Source organism: Caretta caretta, chromosome 7 (genome assembly GCF_965140235.1).
Source record: "Caretta caretta isolate rCarCar2 chromosome 7, rCarCar1.hap1, whole genome shotgun sequence".
Classification (NCBI taxonomy): Eukaryota; Metazoa; Chordata; order Testudines; family Cheloniidae; genus Caretta; species Caretta caretta.
This window is the reverse complement of record NC_134212.1, coordinates 120,601,237-120,619,890: the sequence shown is the minus strand read 5'-3', so window position 1 is coordinate 120,619,890 and position 18,654 is coordinate 120,601,237. Positions and strand designations below refer to the sequence as shown.

The following is an 18,654-nucleotide window of genomic DNA, read 5'->3' as shown; positions in this document are numbered from 1 at the left end:
CCGGTCTGGGGTTCTGTCTGCTGGCCCCTGCCAGCTGGGGTCCCGGCCGCTGGCCCACTCAGCCCACTGCCAGCCCGGGGTTCCGTTCATCCAGGCTGGCAGCAGGCTGAGCGGGGCCGGCAGCCAGGACCCTGGCTGGCAGCAGAGTGCCGCCAAAGATCAGCTTGCATGCCACCTTTGGCATGTGTGCCGCAGGTTGCCGACCCCTGCTGTACAGGGTTGTACAGTATACACAAAACCATGTACAGTATACTATACTGTACTTTATGGGCAATTTAAGGGATTTTCAAGGGTAATTTTGACTATACGCGATTTTCGCCTCTGGCGCTGACTTTAGAACCTAACCCCCGCGTAAGATGCGACTCGCCTGTACTAGTGGAATGGAAAGAGTGTTATCACCATGTGATGAGACTATATAATCTGTTTTTCCCCAAATACACAACAGAAATATTTATTGCACATTTCTATATTTTTGCATCATTATTGATAATTCTACCATTTCCATCTAGTAAGGTAACAATATAATTCATTGTCAGGATCTTTTTGTTCCTAATATATTTTAAAAACTCCTTCTCATTGTCCTTAACTCTGCTGGCCATAGATTTCGACTTGTGTCTCTTTGTTTCCCCTTATCAATGTTCTACAATTGCTAGCATATAATTTATATTCATTTCTATTAACTTCCCCTTTCTTCCATTTGTTATATATTCTATTTTAATTTTTTATAGCTACCTTCACTTCCCGTCTAAACCATAACCAGCAAAGCCTTCTTCCTCAGTTGTGGGATTGTGACTTTTTAGGCATCTAGTAAGGAGTTCTTAAATAACAGAGATATCTAGGGATTTAAACAAGGGTGGAGTAACGAGCTGGGAGGAAAAGGAAAACTTTCTTTCATTCAGCAGAAAAGTACATTGCTGAGAGAGTATCTAACAGCAACTCTGATTGGCTGAGAACCTGCACATGTGGTGGTATCAATGCAGAAACACAAATGTATGAAGAGGTCACCTGCAGTAATATGATCTGGTTAATCTTCTGCTCCCTGGTGTGCAGGTCCATTTGGTGGTATAAGATGGATGTGTCTCCCCCAAACTGAGCACTCAGGCTCCCAATCAGGGAACTGGAGGGGGCCTCATCAGTCACAGGTTCTTCTTCCACCTTCTCCCCTTCCTCCTTAGGTGGTACAGCCTGAGGCTGAAACTCAACAATCTCCTTCCGAATCTGAATATCCAAAAACACAGCAGGTCGATCAACTATATACATTATCTCAGAATCATTTGTGTAGAAAAGGCCCCTTAGTCCTTCCATTTATAGCTAATAGGATTCCAAAAAGTAAACAGTTCAAGAGGTCCAATTCTACAATTAACCCCTAGTTCTAGGATGTAGACAAAATGCTTAAAATTGAATATATTTTTGTACTAAAATAACCAATGCCATTTGTTTTAGTTTCTTCTTTAAGTTTTATCTGGGATACTAATGGAGCTTAGAAACAAACGCCTACCTGTTTAAGCACAGCTAAGACGTTCTTGAAGAAGGCCTGGAGTTAACATCTCTTCCTACTTTTTTGGGGAATTGGGAGGAGTGAGATTGTACCTTAAAATCAGCTGACTCGAACTTCTTTAACTGCAGGACCCTTTCCAAAGCTTCCAACTCTTCTTTACTACGTTCTTTCATTGGGTAATTTTTCACCTCATAGGCTGCATGGAAGCACTTGTAAAATGAGATAAAAAGACTAGAATAAAATTTCCCCAGTTAAAACAGCATTCAGTTCAGCTGTACTCCAAGTTGGTAAACAGTTACAGTGACTCGGCTTTATTGCTATGAATAACACCGAGGAGTAATCATGAGCAATATAAAATATTGGAGGGTCTTTAGAAGTTAAAAAAAATTGATTTAAAATGTTTTAAAAAAATATATATATATAAAACCCCTCAAGAACCTGACCCTGTGCTCCTTACTCAGGGAGTTTTACTGGAATTAGAGTGCAGGATTGAGGCTTAGGTTTGCCCTATCCTCGGGATCTTCTGAGATCTTCCATTTATTTGTCCAGTCATTGTCCTTCTGTTTAATTTATAGGCTCAGCTGGGGTGGGATTTGCCTTTCTTTGTGTTTCTAGTAGTACTTAACAAATAATACAAATATAATAGCAGTTAGCCTTGGTAAATGCTAATCTACTTCAGAAGCTCCTTGTTCTAGCAAGCTGCACAAAGGAATTCTGTAACTAAGTGGAATTTCAGGGTTGCTTGTTTGCAAATCAACACCCAATGCTCCTCCAACTCAGAGCTGTGCAGTTCTGCAACCTCTGGGGGGAAAATATCTAAGGGTTTCTATGGAGAGCTGGGTAAAATTTTTCACATGAATAGTTATTCACTGAAAAATGCAGTTTTGGTTGACTCAAAATTATTTGGAAATTGTACCTGATCATTTTAGTTGAAAAAAAGTTTTTCAGAGCAACCTTTAGAAAAAATGAGTGAATAGATTAGTTGATTCATATAATACAAATTAAAAACAGAACAAGGAGCAAAAATAAATGTTTCTGTATATGAATAGATGAAATACTATATTCTAGCACATTATTAGAACTGTATAACTAGATTCAATTTGAATCCACATCTCCTGCCTCATAGATGTGTAATCACTAGACTATACAGTCATTCTCAGGCCCAATGAATATTTAAACAATTATACAAAGTGGAACAGGTTCAACAGGAGAGACTGAGAGCAACCCACCCCAGTATAACCCACTCACCTGGCAGGAGGGAGCTCCGAGTTAAAGTTCTTGCTACAGAATGGGGATTCAAACCTGGGTCTCCCACATCCCAGGCAGGTGCTCTAGCTACTAGGCTAAAGATTAAAAGGGGGAAATGTATGCATACATGTTATCTGAAGCTGGCTCAGAACAGACTTTGTTGACAAATTCTAAACATTTTCAAAACAGAGTATTTTTCTTTGATTTTTTGGTTTTCTGGCTGAACTGAAAATATTCACCCAGCTCTGGTTGTATGTGTTTTGGGAAGCAGCAAGTTCTTTCCCATATGCTCTGCAAGCCCAAATTGTGGTAAGCTTCCTGCATACTTAACCTCAATACCTTTATGAGTCCCAAACTACAGGGGAAAGGTATGAAATAAAGTGACAGTAGAAGTTACCTTAATTGCACGACCTTTTATGGACATGGAGTCCCAGCATTCCTTTTTGATGACGTCACGCAGATAGCACTTGGCTAGATTCTCCATCTCAATCTCCTTCCTTATCTTTTGGGATTTTTTTCGGGGGCGGGGAGGGGGAGCAGAGGGAGAAAGAAGGATGGGATGCAAAATAAAGCAATTTTCAATGGGTCCCTCAAGTAAACACCACAGACGTTCTGCATTACTAGTACTCAGCACTAAAAACACTGTAGCACTCTGCATCTTCAAAGCACACCACAAATATTAAGCTAACATTTCAAGGAAGAAAAAGGCAGAGAGGTTAAGTGATGTGCCCAAGGTCACTGTGGGAATGTCAGGGATTAGAACTCAGCAGTTCTTGGCACAGACCATATTCTCTACACAAATTTGGTTCTTAACTGCAAGATAGGTTAAATAACCAACCTGATCCGTTCATTTCAAGATCTTTCATAATGCTAATTTATTTATTTATTTATTTATTTACAGTTGGGCAATCACATTTATGCTGCTACTTAATTTAACACCTTACAAACTTTGCTGCTTGGATTTGCTCCTTTCGTGCTCTCTCTCCTTTCCTCCTACCTAATTCTCTCTCCCTTCCATTCCTATCATTTAAAACATTTTCATGCCATACTACCATACCTTGGCCACTTCTTGTTCACTCTCCACCTGCAGTCTTTCCTGTTCTTCGATGTCCAGGTTGAATTCCTGCTGGTCCAGTCTCTCAATATCAGGCGCCTGTTCATTTTCATACATCATTTCCTGAATCTGAATTTTATTTAAAAAGTACAAGGAGCAAAAGTGAATTCATCTGAATATGAATAGAAGGAATACTATTTTCTAGCACATTATTAGACTGTGTATCAGATAAGAGCTGTTCTATAAATTATTAAACTTTTAACTACTCTCATGTAGATTTCACAATCTCAGCTGAAGAGGGTTGTATATACATGGGGGTTTATATATACATAAATATTTTTCTTCCTCTTTCTTTATGCTGGTTTAGAGGTGACATTTGAAAATAAGTGTCTGAGTTCCTTTTCAGCATGATTATTTATTGTACAGCACGCTCAGTATTCTGGCTATAAGCTTAAAAGAAATAGCTTATTTGCATTTTTGTATGGTTGTCTTAATTCATGTAACTTGACTACCTTTCATAACATGAGTATGAGTTCGCCAACTTTCTAAAGAGGGAGATGCTTTATTTTTAGTACAGTGAAAATCACTTATATAAATGTTAATAATAATAAATATCTATTTCTTCTATTTGACAGCAGGCATTTTTAAAGAGACATTGTCAAAGGTGACAGACCCAAAATTTAACCTATCCTAAAAGTGAAACTCTTTTCTGCAAATCTTGATCCTGAATTATCAATATTATTATCTACATTTTACATGCAGGGAGCTAAGCCACAGGTGTGTAGTGACTTGCCCACGATCACAGGACAGGTCAGTGGCAGAGCTAGGAACAAAAGCCTGGATTTCCCATTTCCCAGTCCAGAGCTTATTGAATCATTGAATCATTGAATCACAAGGCCTGTAAAATTTAATTAAATACTACTGACTGTGACCCAAATTCAGCAATGCACTTTAGGTCATGCCTAACTTTAAGCACCTGCTTAAATCCATCCATTTCAGCAAAGCACTTAGGCATTGATGCAGTGAAGCATCCCTATTCAGAAAAGGCATTTAAATATGTACTTAGTGTTAGCATGTATTTAAGTCCCAGTGAACTCAAAGTTATGCTTTAAGTTAACTTTAAGTTAAGCATGTGCTCAAGTGTTTTCCTGAATCAGGCCTTTAGGGTATGTCTACACTTTGAGCTTGGGGTGAGATTCCCAGCTCAAGGACAAATACTCCCACTCATCCAGCTAGCATGTTAAAAACAGAGTGTAGCCATGGCAGTGCAAGTGTTAGGAAGGACTAGCCACCCCAAGTATGTGGCTAGGGTCTCGGGTGGGTAAGTACTCAGGGCAGCTACCTCTTCCCGCTGCTTGTACTGCCATGGCTACATTCTACTTTTAGCATGCTACCTTGATCAGAACTAGCATATGTATGTCTCCTTAACCTGGGACTCTCACTCCTAGCTTGAAGTGCAGACATCATATACTCTTAGTTTCATTACAGTTAGGAACCTGCTTAGACTCTTTGCTGAATCAGGGCCTATGATGTTGAACAACCCACAGCCAAAACAATTCAGGGTGATTGTTTCGGGATCAAGTTTGCAAGGTGCTGAGTTTCCAGTGTCTTTGACTCCCATGTACATCAATAGGAGTTGAGAGCACAGAACACTTCAGAGGAGGCAGGCATCAACTTGCCAGATGGGGCCTTTGTTTGCAGGATTCATTTCTATTTTAGTATCCTAACTCTTCACAGCCTGAGAAGTCAGGCAGAGCAGAGGGGCAGTGACATGTACACTAGTGAACCAAACTAAAGGCCAGCTAGTAAGGCTCTGCCTTACAGACAGCAACATGGAGGGGACAGCAGCCTCTGCATGTGGGTGGTGAGAGGCCATGCAGGGGCCAGTATACTAGGGGACGTAATCTACACAAGATATAGAGCTGACACAAATTACTCCCCTTTTGAAGTAAAAAGGGAACTCAAGTCTGGTTCCTGGTATGTTCCTAGTGCAGTGCACCTATGTGCTATGCCTTGCTCAGGGCTTGTGGCAAATGGAGCCTAGACCTGGTAGGTATTATTAAAGCATCCATGGAAGCAAACTAAAAGTGGCAGGTGGAACCAATTTCCCTGGAAGCAACTTGTGAACAGTCTCAAACACTCACAGTTTTACGGAGCTTTTTAATTCCTTTTTTCAGTTCTTTCCTCTTATCAGCAAACTTCTTGATCTCTTCTTTGATGGCCTGGGTGCAATAAATATATGATTGAAGGAAAAAAGTAGATGAGGAGAACAAGAAAAGAAAAGAAATGACTAAACTTTGGATACAAACATTTTACACATTTAAAACCTGGAATTAAGGAGCGGATAGACAACAGCAAAAGATTCATTAAACTGTGCACCATGTATAATCTGTGCATTGAGGGACACTTTTCCCACATCATAGAAAACACAAACTAACATGGAAGTCAAATGATGAAATGACTGAGAAACAACTGGATCACATTGCCATCAGCAGACCACAGAGAAGATCGCTGCTAGATATTCAATCTTTTACAAGTGCTGATGTAAGAAGTTACCACTACGTTCTCATCGGAACAGTTAGCCTGTCTTTTTAGCTTTATTCCAAGAAGAAAAGAGAGATGGTATTTGATGTGAAGAAGATGTTTGACCCAGAAATCAGGAAGGTTTTTAAAATCCAGCTCATAACGGGATTTCAGGAGTGATGGTTAATGAATGATGATATACAGGAACAATGGGCTCACTTCAAAGATGTTTTTTGGGAAGCTGCCACAACTTCATTCGGACCAAGAGGATCAAGGAAAGAAGAGTGAATACGATCAGGCACATGGAAACTGACTGAGGAAAGAAAAGCCTTAAAAAAGAGGAACGTACAGGCAACATGACAAGAAGAACAATGTACATTACAACAGGAATATGTGAAGAAAGATGAAGTAAAAAAGTCATGTTGGATAGATAAGAAAGAATAGCTTGATGAAAAAGCGAGAGAAGCTGAAGAAGCGTCAGTGAGCGATGATTAAGAAACTATTTCAGATGTGTGGGCTATTTGTCATCACGGTTACAGAGTCACAGTGGTATTATAAAATCAAAAGATGAAAGATTGTTAACAATGAAAGTAAAACAAAATAAATGATGGTGAGAACATTTTAATGAAATACTTAACCAGCCAGAGCCACCAGTACTAATCGATGAATGCAAAGAAGGTAAAGAATTAAATATGTCACTGCTAGAAATTTCAGAAGCAGAAATAAAAGAAGCAATTAGGCGGCTGAAAAATGGCAAAGCACCTGGTCAAGATAAGACAACCGCTGAAATGCTTAAAGCTAAGGAGGATGTGGTACTACATGAAATGCATAAACTTTCTAATACAGTTTGGGAGAAAATAATTCTATCCAGAGGATTGGAAGAAAGGTGTGATCTGTAAATTACCAACAAATGGTGTGCGATAATTGGTGAGGAATAACACTACTTTCAGTATGTGGGAAAGTGTTCTGCAGTGTACTATTGAACAGAATCAATATATAGATGAAAAATTGCAAAATGAGCAAGCAGGCTTCAAACCAAAAAGATCATGTATAGATCACCTCTCTATCCTGAGATGACTGATTGAGAAAGGGCTTGGTTACCAGAGAGTAGTCTTGAATTTTATAGATTTCACCAAAGCTTATGACTGCATTCACAGAGAGTCACTATGGAAGATCTTGAGACAATATCGGCTTCCTAGAAAGACAGTGTGACCACTCACAATGCTGTATGAAGATTCAAAACACTGTGTAAGGACTGAAGGTAGAGAGACCATTGGTTTGATATGGTCACTGAAGTACAGCAACATTGCATTTTATCACCTCTTCTTTTCTGCATTGTTATAGATTATGTAATAAAAATAGCAATATCAAAGGAAGATACAGGAGTTATGTGGAACAGAGTAAAACGTCAAGATCTAAACTTTGCAGATGACACTGTTCTGTTGGACACAGGTGACGGTGCCATGAAAAAAGACTACAATCAATGTCAAATGCGAGTCTGCCAAAGTAGGATTAAAAATCCGCCAGAAGAAAATTAAAGTCATGATTGCTGAATGAGGAGGCAGCAATGATGGTGGGTATGTGATTGATCGTGAAAAGTAAGACATGGTTAACAAGCATGTATATCTTGGAGGCACATTCAGTGCTGGTGGGCAACTCCATAAGGAGGTAGAAGCAAGAAGTGGAAAGGCAAGTGGAGCCTTTTCAAGATCGGCAAATATCTGGAAAAATAAGGAGATTCACACAAGAACCAAGATAAAATTATATGATGTCACTTGTGATACTTACATTGTTGTATGCTTCTGAAACTTGGCAAATGCTAGAAGCTCACAACAGGAAGCTTAATACATTCCATCAGAGATATCTGTGGAGAATACTTGGTGTCCACTGGCAGGATAAAATAATCAACACTGAAGTGTTACAAAGGACTGGTCAACAGACTGTAGAGAAACTGATTTGAGAAAGAAGACTGAAGTGGTTTGGAGATGTTGTAAAGATATCAAAAAAACTTATTCCTAGACAAGCCCTTGTCTGGATACTACCTGTTAGAAGATGGAAAAGAGGAAGACAACAGAAGACACGAGAAAACTATTGAAAAAGATGCCAATGCCATGGAAACAGATTATGATGCAGCAAGAAACAGGGAATTGACATACAGAGGTGAAAACATTGGGCTGCTTGAGGTGTCAGAAGGCATAGGAGCATCTTATCTGATCTAATAATCAAAGGTTTTAGAACCAAGTCCTTTTAGCGTAACCTAGCCTTGTACTAGTGGATTCGAAAGGGAAAAAAAAATTTCCTCTGGACTAATTAAAAGGTGAAGTGAATTAACAGATCATACCCATTCTGAAAGCTATGGTGGCCTGTTGGGTTCTAAGTTTTGCAGATTGATCACTTAGGGGAAATTTTACAATTCCTCTGCACCTCAGTGACTCTGGAATTTGCTCCCTCCTTCCTCTTCTTCAAAGTGGATTCACAACTTTACGCAGCCCAATTGCCATTAATGGCAACTGGATGGGTGTGATCCTGATGCGAGATGGACTCCATAGTCTGAAAGCCCTCAGTCAGCCCTATGAGGAATGGTGCGCTTTCCTGAGATCACCCAGGAAGACAATGATATTTGTCAGGTTTCAGAGTAACAGCCGTGTTAGTCTGTATTCGCAAAAAGAAAAGGAGGACTTGTGGCACCTTAGAGACTAACCAATTTATTTGAGCATAAGCTTTCGTGCGCTACAGCTCACTTCATCGGATGCATACTGTGGAAAGTTTAGAAGATCTTATTATATACACACAAAGCATGAAAAAATACCTCCTCCTGCCCCACTCTCCTGCTGGTAATAGCTTATCTAAAGTGATCACTCTCCTTACAATGTGTATGATAATCAAGTTGGGCCATTTCCAGCACAAATCCAGGTTTTCTCACCCCCCCCCCGCCCCCCCCACAAACTCACTCTCCTGCTGGTAATAGCTTATCCAAAGTGACCACTCTCCTTACATTGTCAGGCATTTCCTTTGTTTTCTCCCCACCCTTCACCTGAAAGCACAGATGATACATAGAGCTCTATCTTACATGAGGACCATTCACCAGCCACATATTTGTGTGTTTGAAAAATATATGTACTAACAATAAAATCAGCAGTTGCCAAGGTCACAAAGCTCTACATCTTCTTTCTTCCCTTCTTAGCCCTGCGAGGCATTTCTGTCTTTTTAAAATGTGGTCCTTTCTTTGCACAGGAGTCTTACTCCAACAATGGCTTGGAACAACTCCAGGGTCTTTCAGATTTACCTCACAATCCTAAGTATTGATTTAACAATGCAGTGAAATTTGGTATGATGGCTCATGGGAAGAAGGAAGCACATTTGCTTGGTTTCTGATGCTGATCCATTTGTGCAAGTTTCTGAGTCATATTTTTAGAAAATCTTTCTGGGCTTCAGGATAATCAGCCTGCTGCTCAATGGCTCCAGTTGTCGAAGAGTCTTATTTTTTTATTATTTTTACGGCAATAATGTGTAGACGCCCCATTGTGCTACCACTATTCAAACATATCACAAAGAAACAGTCCCTGCCCCAAAGAATTTACAATCCTGGGCCAAGATTTTCAAAAAATGATTAGTGATTTTGGGTGCTCAACTTTCAACACCTTCACAGGGCCTGATTTCCAGAAAATGCTGAGTATCCACTCTGAAAATTAGGCCCCCAAGGCGAGGCATCTAAAATCACTCGTCATTTCTGAATATTTTGTCCCTGGTTGGTGCCTGTTCTGTAAAAATACCTTCTGTACTTTCTGGTTGAGCCAGGTCATTTCATCAGTACTGAGTATGTTCAGGTTGAGGTAGCTATCTTCATCCATCACTTCCACACTTGGTTTCTTCTGGAGCATTTCCTGACATTCAAATTTTAAGCCAGGCATTTACACAGATCTATTTCCAAAATGCCTAGTTCAGATAATACATATTCCACTCAATCCTTTATTCATACTTCACACTTTTTATAAAAACTGCCTCAAATATGAATATTCAGAGAAAACAAGAGAAAATTTAAGATAGCAGATTGAAAAATTCAGGTAAATTCTTAAGGAGTACTTCATCAGAAGATATATTACAATGTTCTTCTCATCTCCTTGGCAACTTCTGTGTTAGGGTCGGAACCTGCAAACCCTTGCTACCGTGCATATGTACTATAGTACAGATGACACCTGGAAAAACTGTTTTGCATCATCACAATAAAAAATAAGTCTGACGTTAATAAATTCAATTGTCTAGGGCAGATTTGAATAGATTTAGTGAAATCTGAGGACATGTGAACACCTTGGTCCCTAAAACTATTCTTATTTTCATGAGAATTCTATCCCAGAAGTAAAATAATTAAACAAAGACCACTTATTCTCAGGATTTTCCCCCTTTCGCCTAGAAACTCTCCTAGGGGAAGAGCACGGTGTCAGGATACGGTAAACTTTGTACATTTGTAATGGTGGATCAAATTTCGTCTCAAGAATTATCTCGATCTTTTCCCCCACCCCTTTAAAGATAATTTTTTTTTTTCAAATTTTTAAAAAGTTTCAGACCTGAGACTCCATTTCCAAGGATGATTCCAGTAGGGACTCTGTTGCAATGTTCCACTCCTCCATGGACTTTAAAACAGCATTTTCATTGTAAATTGAGTTGTTCAGAAAGGCGAGAATGAGTCGCCAATCATCAGTAGCTTCCTTAATTTCATCTTCTCCAGTCCTACTGGTAAAAAGGAGGAACTGACATGTTTTTCTGTGTATTATGGAAAAGGCTGAAGAATTTAAAACCTTTTATTACAATATATTAAGCTGATCGAAATTTGGAGTTTCTGTCCCACAGGAAATTCCAGTACAGGCATTTCAGCGTTTTCACCCCGAAGTGGGACTAAAGGTCAAACTACTGAAATTTTTCACAGCATGAAAAATTCTGAAAAATTATGATTTGGAAACATCAAAACATTTCGTTTTGAAATTTTCAATCAAAATGAAATGTTTTAACAGTTCCAAATTGAAAAGTTTTGTTTCAAGTTGGGTCAACATTAATCCTTGCATTTGCCTCTGTGGTGCCTCATGGGAGTTGTAGTTCCAGGTGCCTCATAACTCCATTCCACACTATGTGCTCTGCTCCCCAGCTGGACTTCACCTCCCTTGATATACGGTGGTTTATCCCTGTGGCTGAGCCACTGCAGTGCTACATGGGACTTATGTGAATCCATATAAGTATGGATCCAGTGAGCCTCTTCCAAATGGCCTATTTGGGGCTGGCTGGCAGGGAGCCCACATGTATGGTATTCAGTGGCATAAAGAGATCCCTGTGTGTCGCTACTATACCTGCCACTCTCTATGCAAGTCTTAAGTGCATCCATAGGGTGAACGGAGCAGCTTCTCTGAGTTGCGTTGAATTTCAAGTTAAATCTTTAATCATAGAATCATAGAAATATAGGGCTGGAAAGGACCTTCAGAGAACATGTAGGCCAGCCCTCTGTGCTGAAGCAAGACCAAGTATACCTACACCATCCTGACAGGTGTTTAACCTGTTCTTAAAACCCTCCATTGATGGGGATTCTACAACCTCACTTGGAAGCCTATTTCAGTGCTTAACCTTATCCTTATAGTTAGAAAGTTTTTCCTAATATCTACCCTAAATCTCACTTGCTGCAGATTAAGCCCATTTCTTCTTGTCCTAGCTTCAGTGGACACAGAGAACAATTGATCACCATCCTCTTTATAACAGCACTTTACATATTTGAAGACTGTTACCAGGTCACCCCTCTGTCGTCTTTTCTCAGGATTAAACATATCCAGTTTTATTAACCTTTCCACCTAGGTCAGGTTTTTTAAACTTTTTATCATTTTTTTGCTCTCCGTTGGACTTTTTATAATTTATCCACAGCTTTCTTAAAGTGTGGCACCCAAAACTGGACACAATTCTCCACCTGAGGCCTCACCAGCACTGAGTAGAGCGGGACAATTATTTCCCAGGTCTTTCATACAATACACCTGTTAATATGCCCCAGAATGATATTAACCTTTCTCACAATTGCATCACGCTGGACTCGTATTCAATTTGTGGTCCACTATAACCCTCAGATCCTTTTCAGCACTACTACCACCTAGCCAATTATTCCCTATTTTGTATTTATTCCTTTAATTTTTCCTTCCGAAGTGTAGTATTTTGTACTTGTCTTTACTGAATTTCATCTTGTTGATTTCAGATCAATTCTCCAATTTATTTAGGCCATTTTGAATTCTAATCCTGTCCTCCAAAGTGCTTGCAGCTCCTCCCAGGTTGTTGTTATCTGCAAGTTTTATAAGCACACACCCCACTCCCTTATTCAAGACATTAATGAAAATGTTGACTAGTACGAGGCCCAGGACAGACCCCTGCGGGATATCACTAGATAAGTCTTCTCAGTTTGACAGCGAACTAGGCTTTAAGTGTGGTCTTTTAATCAGGAATGTACCCACCTTATAGTAATTTCATCTAAAACAGATTTCCCTAGTTTGTTTATGAGAATGTCATGTGGGACTATGTCAAATGTCTTACTATGAACATACAGCATAAATCTGCATATATCACATCTACAGCTATCCCCCTAGCGACTAGGCCAGTAACTTTTCCATTGTAACCTTTCAATGCTTCAGAATGCCTCCTTCTAAAGCTTAGTTACAACCACATATTATTGCAAACAGCTAAGTAAACACAATTATATCACAAATTCTCAAGCGGGGGGGATCAAGTTTTTTTTATAAGTTACAACTACTTTTCCTTTCTTTATAACTAGATGGAATGGGGATCCCAAAGCTTTTTTCTGTTGTGATATGGGGTCACACTATGGGAAAGGCCAAGGACCAATGAACTATATTATTCTGTCTTTAAATTTTTATTTGTTTTAAGGCTGATAAAGGGGTCAGATTTACAGCACCAGAGACGGAAGTTCTCAGGATGGATATGGCACGGTTAGATAGGATTCTCTAACAATATATTCAGGGCTGTACTAGTCAGAAATATTACAACAGTTCCTGCCCAGAGATCTTGTAGTCTAGACAACAGACAAAGTACAGACAATATGCAGTAGGGGATGCGAATATCCAAGATGTAGAGGAACTGGTCACTATGTGTATGTACATAATCTTAATGATTTTATATTCTTAATGATCTGGTGGGACAACCTCTAGGGGTGAGAGGAAGGGAAGTCAATATCCAAAGCCCATTCAATCCAAAGCCTCTCTGGTGTGACTGACAAGTAGCAGCATCAATATGTTTCTGTGAAACAACAATATCTGTTTGCAGTTTCCACCATGGGAAAGAAACCACTTTTCTAATACTTACCCCAGAATAGCTTACAAATGGCCTAAAGCCAATAATTTCTTAAAAGGGGAAATTTTCCTTCATTTTTTCTTTTTAATTACTTTTATTCATCAAAGTCTGTCTTCCCTGAGTTTTTTATTTTAGCCTTAAGATGCTCTACATAACTAAGTCCTAAAGATAATCCTAAATTTGAACTGCAGCCACAGCTGGGCTGATCAGCTTAGTCAAGTGATTTCAGCTGATTAACTGCCCAGGTTTGGTAATCACAGATTGCTGCTGTTAGGTTGTATACTATCTGTCTGTACAGAAGACAATAAAACTAACTTCCACATAATACAACATATTGCCTAAAGCTTTTAACTGCATGCAGAAATTAGTGTGTTTGGGCACCAGTATTCATATTATCAATATAATCAGTTAAACTTATACATACTTCCATTTTAGGCACACAAGGGTACCATCATCCATGCCATTGACAAGTATGAACTGGCCATCCAATGAAAATGCCAAGGATCCAATTCCCTGTCCTTGGTAAGAATGGCAATGCTCCCGAGCAACTGTTTCCTGAAAGAGTTACAGAAACAATATCAGGTCAGGAGCAAATATGTTTTTCTACAGGAATATGTCACTAAATTCTGTTAATAGGCTCCCTTGTTTAAAATGCTCCTTTGTATTAGGATAAAACTTTATCCAAAATGTCATTAAGGAGTATAAAAACTACTAGAATGTGTGGTTTTAAAAGGTGGGCCAAGTTTTGACTCAGGCCTTGGAATAAGCTCCTAGGACTGAACCATTAGGTTAATTTCTCAGATGTCTGTGATGCACAGCAAAATTATCTACCAGAAGATTTACTGTAGAAGAAAATAAGCGGCAAATGATCACACACACACACAACCTCTGAAAATAAAAGCATCCATCATAAAAATAAACATCAGACTAGTCAATTGTATAATACAATTTCCTTTTCTCTTCAAGTGTAGCAAGTCTTTTTCTGTAGCAATTTATATATTTGCTTTCATTACACTGATCCATGCAGTAACTCCCGACTGCTCTGATCAACATAGGTTTAATGAGACCTGTGCACTGATGCCTACCAAAGTAACAGCATCATGGATAAACAATACTCCATCCTTAGCCACTGATGCCAACAGCTGGCTGTTAGGTGACAAATGGAGGAACCCTGGTGCAAACTGGTTGCTTGGAATCCTCTTCTCTGATAAAGTAACTGACACATCTTTCCAGGTTTTCTATAAACCAAACAAAATACAAAACAGTAATTGAGATGATGGAAGTATCAACAGCTGGCCATATAAAACTGAGTGATAATGCTGGCAGGTACAAATAGCTTGTTGGATTATCTTTCACATATGTTGCTATTTATAAGAGTTATGGGCCTGGGGGTGGGTATATCATTGCTATGCTGATAATACGTTATCTCATCCTCTCTAGTTGCAGAAGGGGATATAGTAGATGTTTTAGGAGTTGCAATCAATGGAGGTGCCTAAGCTGGAGCCCCTCTGCTTAAAAGGGAAGAGCCTGCCAACAAGGTTTTCTCCGTGAGGATTTACTCTCCCACTTGGTCTGAAATAGCACAGATCTGTTGACCCTCAAGGCATATTAGATAAGAGTCCATCTCTTTCCGCAGGGTTTTGGGTTGGTCGGGAAGTTCAGAAGATTGGTGTTTGTGGGTGGAGTAGGGTATTTTTGTGGAGGAAGTGAAATTTTCACTTTTGGATGATTATTTTCTGGGTGGTGGGAGCTGTTTGTATGTTTAAACATATGTGAAAAGTCACCTAGAGACTTGGACATGCACCTTTTCATGTGTCCTATAGATCCAAATAAATATTGCAGAAATCTGAAATTGAGTGATTCAGAACTACCTGAGACTGAGCCAGACAGAAATTATGCAGATTGGCTCAGGAAGGAAATGTAGAGAGCAACACATTCCCTAGACATCCATGGATTCAGAGGCCTAATGTCTAGTTCTAGCTCTTGAGAAAGAATTGCTATTCGAAGTACAGGTGTCAGCCATTCTTCAGGTTTGTACCATTTTAAGAATGCTGCCACATTGTGGTCATTGCTCTGGCGTGCTGATCTAATGCCTGTGATACACACTTCTGAGGTGGAGAACTGCAGTGATCACCATGTAGGTTCCAAATAGGGTTGACCTATTTTACCTTAAGCTAGTGGAGAATGATGCAATTTGATAGGTGTCAGGGATAGGTAGAAGAGATTTTGCTTACTTACTGCTGTGCTCATGCCCCACATTTCTTGTGTTGACAACATTACAATATTTAACTCCACCCAAAAAGCAGCATCAGAGAAATACCTTTTTGGTGAGATGGTATTTACAGATGAAAGGTGCGTGTTTGCAGTAGCCATACACAGTGTCACCTTTCTGTCTGACTGCTGAGGACAGGGGGTATTCTAGTTCGTACTGGTGCTTCTGAATGACACTGTTCTTTAGCATCCCTCTTTCATCAATACACTCATCATTGTCTATCGGATTGAAAGAGACAAGATGGAAAAGACATCACTGATGCTAGAGCAGACATTTCACCTTTAAAAATAATATGGTAGCTGTGAAAAACAAAAGCAAATTTTAATGTACCAGCTAATCTCAGCAGGGAGGGTGGGTGGTCTAATATTTTGAGCAGGGGACTGGGAGTCTGGCGTCTCAGCTTTACCACTGACTCTATATGACCTTGGATAAGTTACGTAAGTCCAACTTTTCACCAGGGCATCTCCATTTTTTGGCTGCCCAACATGAGACACCTACAATAGGGCTTGATTTTCAAAGGGTGTGAGCACGCACAACTCCAGCTGCAGTCAATGGAAGTTGCAGGTGGCCAGCACTTCTGAAAATCAGGCCCTACTTTAAGTGTTTAAAGTTAGGCACCCACAACTGGAGACATCCTACGTCAGTGGACACTTAAAGAAAATATTGGCCTCAGTATCTGTGCCTCAGTGAAAGTAACTATGTGAAGTGTAGGGGACGCACCCCACCCATGTACTTATTCACTACACCAATACAGACTTAGACTCTACATTCTGTGGGTGGCATACCCAAGATCACTTATCCACTGACTTTTTAAAAACTCCTGCACCCCAATCTGGGTCTATGCTGGTTATGTGCTATGTATATATCTTATGAACCTTGTAACCGACACTTGTAATCCCTCATAACCCAAGCCAGACCCCAGATGTACAGTACCTTCCTCCTTAACTTGTGTAAATTTGTTTTTAAACATTAAACTTTAATAAAAAATTTAAATCGGTTTACGAGTTCCTTTTAGAATTTAGATTTAAGTGATAAGAAAGTCTTGCACCATATTTTCTTACAACTTTACACAATAAAGCCTTCTCCAAAAGAGGTTTTGCTAACAATTCATACATAGATATAAATCAAATGACAGCATTGTGGCACAAAGCCCCATTTTGACTGTGACTGCATATCAGGACTGGGATGTACTCCTGGGGTGTGGAGGATGCTTGATAGAGCACCAGCCTGCAATGTGATTGTTTAAACTAATCCACTAAAACACTTTCATGGCCATTCAATTAATTTTCAATATTTAAGAAAAATGTGATGAAGAATATGCATTTGTCTAGAACATTGTCTAGATCTTTTAATTCATATGTACATTTAACCAAGGGCTCAATGATCAGTCTTGTCATGCTGCATCCAATTCTTGGAATCTGTGGTACTTGAAAGAAGTGACCTGCTTAAAAAAATTTAACTTCAAGGATACATGCTGAATTCCACAAACAAATACATGAAACTCCTATGGCGTCTGTTGTGCAGAAAGTCAGACTGATGATTTCAATGGTCCCTTCTGGCCATATTAAAAACCCTTATGAATTTATGAGCGAAGTTACAAAAAAAAAATCACTCGTATTCCGGTGCTGACCATTTTATAAATTCTCACAGAGCTAAAATAAGGCTGGGGTGTATTTTGAAAACTCTGTTTGGATGGTTGTTCAGTTTACTGAAGGCCTAACCTCCTCCCATCCCACAAATCACCAGGTTCCCTTTCAGTGTGATGCCCCAATATGCGCTCTGCTGAAAATCTATGACTGCAGAGATCTAGGGCCAGATCCTCAGTTGGTGAATGGAGCTATGCCGATTTACAATGGCTGAGAATCCTAAAGTCTGCCTATAAAGTAAGTTCTAGTTCCCTCTCCTGCCCTCAATGCTGTTCTTTTGTTTCACACCATGTTTCTTTGTAATATTCTTAAATTAGGATATAAGTTAAGATTTTTTTAAAATTGTTGGGTTTTTTGCTATGAACTTTTATCTAGTGGTGCTATGGGAAAGACAGTCATTATTATTTATTAATATATTAACCGCTGACATTTTCACTATTAAGCCACCTTGAACCCATAGTAATTCACGGACAGACTGGTGAGATTAACCTCTCTCTTCCACCTTCCTCTCCTTCTGCTGCCCTATGGACATCTTATTGTTGGGTGGTGGCAATGTGATGCCAGAGGTAAATCACCATTCCCTCGCTTCTTTCTTGCCTCCCGCACTCCTTAATTCATTTGCATACTGCAGTACTATTTTGTTAAATGAGTCAGCTGATTAAGGGATACTAGAAATGGTACACTGGGAGGGTCTATAAAGTAGATAGAAAAAACAGATTGGAGCAGTAGTGCTTTATGCAAGGGATGACAAAAGTGTACACATGTCTCAAGGAATATCACACAAGAAATATATTTCATTTTTACCTATTGTGATTGCTGAAGGCAGACAAAAGATTTCCAGTCTTGCTCTTCTGAGGTCTGGTGGACAAAGGAGTGCCATCACCTCAACTAATTCACTCTCCACATCATATATTGTAGAAAGGCCTAGGACTTCACTACTCATCACTGAAAGTAGATGGAGACCAACACTTAAGCCAGTTATTGCATCAAGTTGTATTTGTTTCTGTTGAGCTCCCATGCGAAGCACATTGTGGAATGAAGATTCAGAACATGTCATAATCATATTGTACTTGCACTTAAGTTA

General features: G+C 39.5%; 1 protein-coding gene across 4 annotated transcripts in view; it reads right to left on the bottom strand.

Annotated features, from left to right (window-relative positions):
* The window catches only part of CFAP43 (cilia and flagella associated protein 43), a 94,906-nt gene that overhangs the window by 42,110 nt on the left and 34,142 nt on the right, over positions 1 to 18,654 (bottom strand). For 3 of the 4 annotated variants that reach the window (XM_048857624.2, XM_048857625.2, XM_048857621.2), the window contains 11 exons: positions 18,375 to 18,515; positions 15,973 to 16,142; positions 14,738 to 14,890; positions 14,077 to 14,207; positions 10,889 to 11,054; positions 10,097 to 10,207; positions 5,945 to 6,022; positions 3,804 to 3,929; positions 3,144 to 3,248; positions 1,591 to 1,707; positions 1,006 to 1,218 (listed from right to left, as the gene is read on the bottom strand). In XM_048857624.2, the coding sequence (XP_048713581.1) occupies positions 1,006 to 1,218; positions 1,591 to 1,707; positions 3,144 to 3,248; positions 3,804 to 3,929; positions 5,945 to 6,022; positions 10,097 to 10,207; positions 10,889 to 11,054; positions 14,077 to 14,207; positions 14,738 to 14,890; positions 15,973 to 16,142; positions 18,375 to 18,515 (1,511 nt within the window). The remainder of the gene's footprint in view (positions 1 to 1,005; positions 1,219 to 1,590; positions 1,708 to 3,143; positions 3,249 to 3,803; positions 3,930 to 5,944; positions 6,023 to 10,096; positions 10,208 to 10,888; positions 11,055 to 14,076; positions 14,208 to 14,737; positions 14,891 to 15,972; positions 16,143 to 18,374; positions 18,516 to 18,654) is intronic. The other variant, XM_048857622.2, reaches the window with a different exon arrangement.